The 9,808-nt window shown below is 46.5% G+C and overlaps 1 protein-coding gene across 3 annotated transcripts; it reads right to left on the minus strand.

Annotated features, from left to right (window-relative positions):
- Positions 1 to 62: 62 nt before the first annotated feature.
- Positions 63 to 7,446, minus strand: Gm46022 (predicted gene, 46022). 3 transcript variants are annotated; one of them, XR_001778358.1, is made up of 4 exons: positions 6,144 to 7,446; positions 3,781 to 3,903; positions 2,485 to 2,518; positions 63 to 608 (listed from the first exon to the last, which is right to left on the minus strand). XR_001778358.1 is itself a non-coding variant. In XM_030243198.1 (3 exons), exons 2-3 carry the CDS (start codon positions 3,647 to 3,649, stop codon positions 2,984 to 2,986), a joined length of 600 nt encoding a protein of 199 aa, XP_030099058.1. In that variant the 5' UTR covers positions 3,650 to 3,903; positions 6,144 to 7,446; the 3' UTR covers positions 2,550 to 2,983. The 3 variants fall into 3 exon arrangements, 1 of the variants encoding a protein (XP_030099058.1); XR_003946898.1 differs by lacking the exon at positions 63 to 608 and having other exon boundaries at positions 2,417 to 2,518; XM_030243198.1 differs by lacking the exons at positions 63 to 608; positions 2,485 to 2,518 and adding an exon at positions 2,550 to 3,469 and having other exon boundaries at positions 3,536 to 3,903.
- Between the last annotated feature and the right edge of the window lie 2,362 nt (positions 7,447 to 9,808).

Consider the following 9,808-nt stretch of genomic DNA (forward strand, 5'->3'; position numbering starts at 1 on the left):
CCTGTTTTAGTTTTACTTCTGTTGCTGCAATAAAATACTCTAGCCAAAGGACACTTGTGGGGAAAAGAGGTTTATTTCAGCTTATCATTGCAGACACTCATTGTGAGGAAGTCAAGGTAGAAACTTTAAACACCTAGTCATATCACATGTACAGCCAAGAGCTTGGAGAAGGAATGAATGCATGCGAACTTGTTTGCTTGCTTGCTTCTGCTCAGCTCCATTTCTCAACTCTTATACAGTGCAGGACCCCCTGCCTAGGGAATGGTGCTGTCTGCAATGGTCTGGATCTTCCCACATCAATGAACTTAGTCAAGACAATCCTGCACAGACATGCCCACATGCTAAGCCAATGTAGACAATTCCTCATTGAGACTCTTCCCAGGTGGCTAACCTTCACACTTTCCTTTTCCTCCACCCCTAAACTTTTCATGCAGAACCTGGGCCCATCCTATTTTCAGTGCACCCATAGCAGCAGCAGGCCTTTCTCATCCAGTGGCTGTGATGGTGGGTCTGATCTTGGTCTGTAGGTCTCAGGGTTTTCTGAGCTACAGGTGCTTTCTCCTCCATGCTCCATGGAAGGACTCCTTCCCCATCAGCAAGTCAGATACCTGTAAGAACGGCTAGTCAAGGGTGGCCAGTGCTCATTTCTGGGCTACTGGTTCCTCAGGAGTTCCCACTCTACCATGTAGACGGAAGTATCTGTTATCTGCAGGGGTAGGGTACAGCCTTGGGCAGCATGGAGGTAGGCATTTAAAATGGGTTTGTTCAGGACTGGCCGGCAGCTCCTTTGGTAAAGCACCTGTCATGCACTTTGCAAGTACAAAGACTCTAGTTTCATCACCAGAACCCATGTGAAATGCCAGGTAGAGTCTCAGCTTAGAGAAGACAGAGACAGCATGATCTCTGGCCAGCCAGCTTAGTCTAGGCAGCAAGCCTCAGACTAGTGAGAGACCCTGCCTCAAAGGAGATGAACAAAGTTTCTGATCATAAGACCTGAGGTTGTTCTCTGGACTCCACATATGTTCATATATTGTACTAGATCATTTTATGTCAACTTGACACAAGTTAAAGTCATCTGAGAAGAGGGAACCTCAGTTAAGAAAGTACCTCCTTAAGATCAGGCTGTACACAAGTCTGTAAGGCATTTTTAAAACTAGTGATTAATTAATTGTGGGTAGTGCTATCTCTTGGCTGTTGGTCTTAGGCCCTATAAGAAAGCAGAGTGATCAAGCCACAGGGAGCAAGCAACACTTCTCCATGGCCTCTGCATCAGCTCTGGCCTCCAAGTTCATGCCCTGTTTGAGTTCCTGTCAGGAATTCCTTCAGTGAGAAGCAATGATAATATAAGTGTAAGCCAGATAAATCCTTTCATCCCCAAATTGCTTTGGTCATGGTAATAAAAATGAATTGGTTTCATTTTTTTTCTTAAATTTAATTCTCCTCTGCAGTTTCCCCAAATATCAATTCATTTTCTATCTCTTTTCTTCTGCAAGTGAGGTAATCCTTTGAGTTTCTATCTCCCAACCCTTCACTAACTGCAGCTACAGCAGTCATAACATAGCAGGCATCGTGTTTTACCAACTTGACCCCAGAAGTAAGAGGCTAATAACTCCCTTGTCATTTACCATGCAACCAATAAACCAATGTCACAATTTCTGTAATGAGAGGTTTCTGGGTCAACCCAGATGGACCAATGATGCCACCCAGCCCAGCTACCCCAGCACTTTGGAGAACTTACACACACAGTGTATCCTAGTTTCCTTTCTATTGCTGTAATAAACACAATGGTCAAAAGCAGCTTTGGGAGACAATAATTTATTTTACCTCACATCTAACAGTTTAGTAGGAAGGAGAGCCAGGTCAGAGACTTGGAGGAAGGACTGAAGCAGAGGCCATGAAAGCTTGGTTCTTACAGGCTTCTTCTACAAGGCTTGTTCTACTTGTGTTTTTTTATACAATCAAGGATGACTTGGACGGAGGAACACTGCCTATAGTGGGCAGAACCAGGTCTTTATTTTTTGTGCTTTCCATTGTTTAGGACACAGGCTCCACAGAAGGAAGGTCTTCAATGTCTCATAGCCCTGGGGCCTGAGAGGGTTTTAAAGGACATGCTGGGTGCACAGCTCTCCCCTCAGCCCTTGACAAGCCAGTTCTCCCTTACAAGCAGCTCCATTTTAGAAAAGAAGTATGGCTGCCACCTGCTGGAAGCTCGATGAAAATGACCCATGGGAAAGACTTGAGGGTGAACATGCCTGAGCTCTGAGATCTGCAGGTCACTCACAAAACAAGTAAGAAAATGAGAGCCTTGCAAAGGAGTCATAAGAGGGGTGGGTCTGACACAACCTAGAGCCATCACAGCTTCAGGACCTCTGTTGGCCTGGCAGTCCAGTGTCCCTCTAAACAAATCTAGTAAGCCTTGAATAGAGAGGAATCCCAAGAGAGGGAGGAGACAGGAAGAAGGAGGTGTGAAGCAGGAGACCTTACCTGTCCCAGTAGGCTGATAGAGTCCCACACAGACCTGCAGGAAAATGAGGGAACCATGGAGTGAGAGCCAGGGACAGGATAAATGAATGAGGCATGCTTGCATTGGTCCATGGGATGTGTTTATTAGTTTGTGATTTTCAACTTAAGATAAAGCAGGGATTGCTATTCCTTGGCTTACAAGTCCAAGTAAGTCTGAATGCTCACCTTATTGCAAGAGGTGGGTGAGGGCACTAGAGGTACATGAGTGCAGAGGAGAATTTGTTAGCCCATAGTAGATGAGCAGATGGCCTCTTCATGGCACTCAAAATCCATTCAACTCAAAATCCAATTTTGAGTTGAAGCTGTGGGAAGCAGGAGTGCTAAGGGAACAAGCAGGATAATCAGGAACCTGGAGATAAACTGGAGGCCACAGCTGAGGAAGGTACTTCAGAGGGGAAGGTCAAGATGAGAAGAGTCTTAGATCTTGCACTGGCAGCACATGGGGACGTGGCAGACAGCTTCAGCAGCTGTCCTGACAGCAGGAAGACCCGCAGCCTGATGAACAGCAGGGCTTGCAGCAGCTAGACTGACAGCAGCAGGGCTTGCAGCAGCTGGACTGACAGCAGCAGGGCTTGCAGCAGCTAGACTGACAGCAGCAGGGCTTGCAGCAGCAAGACTGACAGCAGCAGGGCTTGCAGCAGCTGGACTGACAGCAACAGGGTTTACAGCAGCTGGACTGGCAGCAGCAGGGCTTGCAGCAGCTGGACTGGCAGCAGCAGGGCTTGCAGCCTCCACAGCTGGAGCAGGAACAGACAGGCACACAGCAGCACACAGGCTTGCAGCAGCTGGAGCCACAGCCCCCACAGCTAGAGCCACAGCCTCCACAGCTGGAGCCACAGCCCCCACAGCTGGAGCCACAACCTCCACAGCTGGAGCCACAGCCTCCACAGCCTGAGCAGGAACAGACAGGAACACAACAGCACACAGGCTTACAGCAGCACACAGGCTTGCAGCAGCTGGAGCTGCAGCCACCACAACCTGAACAGGAACAGGTGGGTACACAGCAGCACACAGGCTTGCAGCAGCTGGAGCCACAGCCCCCACAGCCAGAGCCACAGCCCCCACAGCTGGAGCCACAGCCCCCACAGCTGGAGCCACAGCCTCCTGAACAGCCACAGCAGGTCATGGTTCTGGTGTTTGGTTGAGGATGGAGTAGATCAGAGGAGCAGGTGGAGAGGAAGATGTGCAGTGTGGAGCCTCCTGACCCTGGGGTCTTTATATCCTGCCCAAGTCAGGTGTGAGGATGCCCATGCTCACTTCCTGGATCCTGGATGTGTCATAGCTTAGGATTCTCTTCTGCATCCTGTTGTCTGGTCCTATGTATTCTGTTTTCCCTATGCCTTTTCCAAGCAGACTGTGACATCTTCCAAGGAATGCTGCCTGTCAGTAAACATAAACAAGTGTCCATCAGAAGACACCCAGTCCCCTTCCTTTGAGCCTTAGGGAGACATGGGCAAGCCTAGCTCCCATCCCATCACTAGCACTTCCTGATGTTTGTATGCCTGCCTCCTGGGTTTCAGGCTCCACTTGCCCACTTCATCACTCACTTTCATTAGTCTACAACATTGGTGGCTTCCTCCTCTCACCTGAACCCTGTGTCTCACAGGTCACTGTGTCCTCTTCTTCACATGATATATGCCAGCCCTGGGTTTCCACAAGGGTGATTTCATGGAATTACCCCTTCTTGTCTTCTCAACATGGCTTACTTTTCTTGGAAAATATCATCTGGTATAAGTGTAGTCTTTTACAACAATGTTTAATTTTCATCTGGTACAAGTGTGGTCTTTCACAACAAAGTTTAGTTTTGCATGGACATGTATGTCTTTAATCCAAGTAGCTGGGAGCCAGAGGCAGACAGATCTCTGTGAGTTCTAATCTAGCTGGGTCTTTATAGAGAGTTACAGGTCAGCCAGAGTTACACAGTCACAGCTCAGATCTAAATCTAGAGGGCAGGTTCTGAATTCCCAGGTTCTTCTACTGTATTCCAGTGAGTTGTATGGACCCATGGGCAGGAAAAGGAAAGGAGGGGATTCATTCCTGTGGAAAATTCTACCTTATGAGAGCCATGAGAATGATGGAGTGGTAATGGGCAGGACCATACTTTGACCAGGACTGCTTAGCTATGGACACCTCCTCTCCATTTAAATCTGAATAGCATGTCAGGACCCCAAAGAGTGGCCCTCTCTGTTCCCACATTCAATATGGCTACCACAAATAAGTCTCTTTTTTTCTGATTTGTGTTATTACTACTCTGTATAACTGTCCTGTGGAGGAAGGGTCATTGATCCTTGATTGTTAGAGATGCCAAGGCCCAAGCTCAGGACCCTAAGCATTTCACTAAGGACTTTGATGGACAGTCAGGAGACCCTCACAGTAAGTTCAACAGGATGGGAGGGAGGTTGAGGGTCTCACACTGCGGCAGAATTACTTTACATGACAGACTTTCTCATCTTCCCCCTCAGCCAGCATCAGTTATTTTGACCTCTACAGGGTACAGCAGAGAAGTTGATGTGAGTTTTTTGAGAGCATCAGCTTTTCCTGGCCCTTGGTGAGCTTAGCTGAGAAGCTTGTCTAAGGAACAAGGACCCTTCCTTCATAAGAGAGCCCTGGAAGCTTGGAGCAGCAAAGGTGAGTGGTTTACACCTTTTCATAGCTGGTCCTCACCCTAGAATAGGTGGCACCCTGGATGAATGCAGAGCACATCTTATAATCCTCCTGCACAGGACATCACTCTCTCCCCTTCATTTTTAGCTGAGTAATCAGGAGGGTACACTCTTAACCAGTAGCTGGTCTCATCTTTCTGTTGCTATGGTTTGTTTTTTTATGAACAAACTCATGTATGAATTCATATCTTCTTTTTTCCTATCCTGTTTATTGTTGAGCTTAGCAGATACTCGATCTTGTAGAGCAAGCTTGGTTGTTAGTAAGTGTCTACTATTAACTCCTAGTTTGGTTGCATGTTAGTGAAAGACTTTGGTGTAGAATGACAGGCGGGGGTCCGTCCTGATTTGTTTTTTTGTTTTTTTTTCTTTATCTGTATGAGGACATAGATGGTCATGCTAAAGAAATGTTTGAATGAATGTTAAATTTTATATCTTATAGCAAGGATGCAGGAGAATTGATGGTCGTCAAAGCAATGTATGTAAATTTATTAAGGGAAAGTGAGAAAGAACTCCCATGAGTGGTAGGGACCCAGTAAGCTTTTCTGAGGCTCATGATGGAGACTGGATCAATGTACTTTGAGATGGGGCATTTTTTTAAAGCATCACAGACTGAAGCAATAATCAATATACACTTGTCATGGAGGCTTCCTCTAACCAGTTCAGGAGTTAACTGCTCACTCAGTGGTGGGTCTATTAGCCTAGGTCATGATACACCAGAGCTCTCAGAGGTCTTACTGTCTAAGAGAAGTTACAATGTGTCTCAGTCTCCAAAGGTGTGTTTAGTTTGGTTTTGCCCTCTGGAATTTCTACCCCAAGTAAGTTTCTCTCTAGTTAGTATACCTTGGGCTCAACAGATAATCAAAGACCAAGGCATTTGCACTTTCCCTAGCAAGTGATCTCCCACCCCCACCCCACCCCCCAAAATTAGCCCCAACTCTGAAAAACAAAGCCTTTTACCATTTAGGAGTGGCCAAAATGGTTGGGAATGAATCCTCTCAGGTCAACAGAGTCCATACCCACAGAAGCTCAAGGTTTCAGTTGTCATCACTCAGGAGAAACATACTGAGCCTATGCAGAAGCAGAGGTATTGGGGAGAGCTCTGCTGTGGCTTGTGAACTGTGCAAATGTCAAGCTTCTGCAGGCTCTGTGCTCCCCAGGAAACATCCAATTATCAGACATTGCAGACTTAGCCTGTGCTAAGGCAAACCAGAGCAAAATGTAACCTACCTGCAGAATGCCCAAGTAGCCCAGCAGAGAATCTCTGGCTCCTTCAGTTGTGTTTGTATTTCTTAACTTACTTCACAATAAACTTCCTTTCTCATCATAGCTGATGTAGTGTGTGTACGTGTGTGTGTGTGTGTGTGTGTGTTTCTGTTACCATGTGTGCACATGTGGGTATGTGGGAAATTGGGAATTGGGGACAGTTTTTTAAATATAATAATTTATAGGACAGTATTGTCTCTTTTTATCCATTTCATTAGAAGTAACTTGTTAAAAACAGGAATTTAATCGTTCACTATAACATTTTGGATTAAAAAAACAAAACAAAACAAAAAAAAACCTATGGGTTCTCGTATACAGCCTTATCTTCAAGAACAGTAAATGGAGTGCCAGCTCGTGATTTCAATTCTGGGTGGAACGGTTTGGCTCTGCTGCTTCCAAATGGAGTCTGAGGCTGAGAAAGCATCACAGGACTTGGACCAGATAACCAGCAAGCATCTTAGAGAAACTAACGAGTCTGTAACAGTTAATTGAGTGTACACTTTGAAAAAAACCATGCTGACTAAACTATAAGGTAAAGGTTATATTACACATTTTTTTTAACTCTCAACAGAGATTTGTAGAGATTTTTTTTTCCAAAAGAAATGCTTCCTACCCAGCATCCCACGCAGCACTGGGATTAGAAGCATGCCCCACCAGTCCTGGCTGTTTTGCTTGTTTGTTTGTTTGTTTGTTTGTTTGTTTTTTGTCTTTTTAAACAGCCTGTTCATTCTGTATCATGGAGCATCTTAGAATTTGCTACATAGACTTGGCAGCCTTCCAGCTCACAGAGCTCTGCCTACCTCAGTCTCAAGTGCTAGGGTGGCTAAGCCTTTTGCCACCGTGCTTGGCACCCCTGGCATTTCACTTAGGTTCTGTAGTGAAAATTAGGTCCTCTTGCTTACCAGGCAAACATGTTCCCAAAAGAGCAGTCCCCTTAGTTTCCCTTCTGTTCCTTTCTGTTCCCTTCCTTCCCTTTCCTTCCCCCTTGCTCCTTTCCCCTCTCTTACCCTTCCTTTACTTCTCTTCTCTCTCCCACCTCCCCTCCCATCCCTATGCCACCCTCTTCTCTCTCCCTCCTCTCCACTGCACTCCCCTCCATCCTCTCTCATCCCCTTCCCTCCCCTCCCCTCCCCTCCCCTCCTCTCCCCTCCCCTCCCATCCCATCCCATCCCATCCCCTCCCCTCTCTTCCCCTTCCCTTTCCCTTCCCTTCCCTGGGCTTCCCTTTCCTTTAATCCCTACATTAACCAAACACACTGTACAGAAAATTACACTCTTCTTAGAGTTACTACTTAGCTTAGATAAGCTTGGATGCTCCTAGATTGTGCTTCCTGCTGGTCAAGGCTGTCTTTGGCATTTTGGCATCTGCATTCAGATGTAGCTGCTTATCCTCAGACAGAATATAAGAGAAGTGAAACAGCACAGAGAACCTTCAGCTGGAGGAACCTCTCACACCGCCACCGTGTGGCTTTCAGAGGAAAAGCATGGAGCTGCTTCCCCTTGCTCTGACCCTGGGCAGGAATCTAGACATATTTACACAAAATTGTATTAAGCTTCAGTAGGGAGCTCAGGTACTACATATGTCTACAACTGGATAATAACCCAACAGGCCTAGAATGTGCCTTATAGACAGAAATGCTCACTATGTGGAGAGGAACTGAGCTCTGGGATCAAGTCTTCTGACAGTGTTTCAGTTCATGCTGAATGTTAGTGCAATGCATTGAGCAGACTGGATGGAGCCCAGCAGACATTAGAGCTGAGCCAGGATCCAGAACTGCAGAATCAGTACCTAGGTCAGACTTGTAAAGGCCATGACCACAGTGCCTGGTCTCTGCTTCAGCAAGAAAGAAACCTCTGGGAGGCAGTGTTCATCCAGGCATGCTGGAGTACACCTGTAATCCCAGCACTGGATAGGCTGACACAGGGGAGAAAGCTACAGATTCCAGGCCACACTGAGCTACATGGTGGTTGTAGGGAAGGTCACAGTTTTCCTTTCTAAACAAAAGAGCCTGCCAAGATGGCTCAGTGGGTGAATGTGCTTGAACTGAACTGGAGGTTGAGCTCCTGAATTGAAGATGAAAGGAGACAAGCATTTCTTGAATCATGTATGTATGTATATGTATATGTATATGTATATGTATATGTGTATGCATGTATGTATACATGTCAATATCACCAAATAATAATAAATTCAATTGCTTAAAGAAAAATAATCTTTCTTTCCTATATAGGTGCCAAATTCAAAGATTGGACCTTAGCTCTCCTAAACTCTACCCCTGAGTTCTGGGCTCCCTTTCCCAAGTGGATCATGTGTTCCCAGTCCTCAGAGTGACAAGAGTTTCACTGCCATGCCTACAAGGTCCTGAGGAGCAGGACCAGGTCTTTAGGTTTTGTGCTTTCTTTTGCTTAGGACACAGGATTCTCATGAAGGATAGTCTTCATGGCCGATAGCCCAGGGTCCTGTGAGGGTTTTAGAGGACATGCTGGGTGCACAGTCCTCCTCTGCTCTTGACAGGTCAGTTCTGTGTCCCTTACAGACAGCTCCATGTCAGAAAAGAAGTATGGCTGCAACCTGATAGAAGCTCAATGAAAATGACCCATGAGAAGGTCTTGGTGAGGGTGGACATGTGTGAGCTCTGAGATCTGCAGGTCACTCACAAAACAAGTAAGAAAACCAGAGCCTTGCAAAGGGAGTCATCAGAGGGCTGGGTCTGACACAGCCTGGAGCCATCACAGCTTCAGGGCCTCTATTGGCCTGGCAGTCCAGTGTCCCTCTGAACAAATCTAGTAAGCCTTGAATAGAGAGGAATCCCAAGAGAGGGAGAAGACAGGGAGAAGGAGATGTGAGGCAGGAGACCTTAGCTGCCCCAGCACCACCATCAGGATGGTAGAGTCCCACACAGACCTGCAGAAAAATGAGGAAACCAGGGAGTGAGAGCGAGGGACAGGGAGGGGTGAATGAATGAGGTATGCTTGCATTGGTCCATGGGATGTGTTTATTAGTTTGTGATTTTCAACTTAAAATAAAGCAGGGATTGCTATTCCTTGGCTTACAAGTCCAAGTAAGTCTGAATGCTCACCTTATTGCACGAGGTGGGTGGGCTATGGTGAGGGCACTAGAGGTACATGACTGCAGAGAATTTGTTTGCACACAGTGGATGAGCAGATGGCCTCTTCATGGCACTAAAATCCAATTTTGAGTTGAAGCTGTGGGAAGCAGGAGTGCTAAGGGAACATGCAGGATAACCAGGAACCTAGTGATAAACTGGAGGCCACAGCTGAAGAAGCAGTTCAGAGGGGAGGGGTCAAGTTGAGAGTTAGATGTTGCACTGGCAACACATGGGGACATGGCAGCCAGCT

The sequence above is a fragment of the Mus musculus genome, chromosome 7, assembly GCF_000001635.26.
Source record: "Mus musculus strain C57BL/6J chromosome 7, GRCm38.p6 C57BL/6J".
Taxonomy (NCBI): domain Eukaryota; kingdom Metazoa; phylum Chordata; class Mammalia; order Rodentia; family Muridae; genus Mus; species Mus musculus.

Excerpts from the sequence above, each read along its gene's own strand:
- Gm46022 (XM_030243198.1), bottom strand. The coding sequence starts at position 3,649 with ATGACCTGCTGTGGCTGTTCAGGAGGCTGTGGCTCCAGCTGTGGGGGC. Across the intron at positions 3,470-3,535 it reads GCTCCAGCTGCTGCAAGCCT|CCTGTGTGCTGCTGTAAGCC; the intron begins GTGTGCTGCTGT and ends AGCTGCTGCAAG.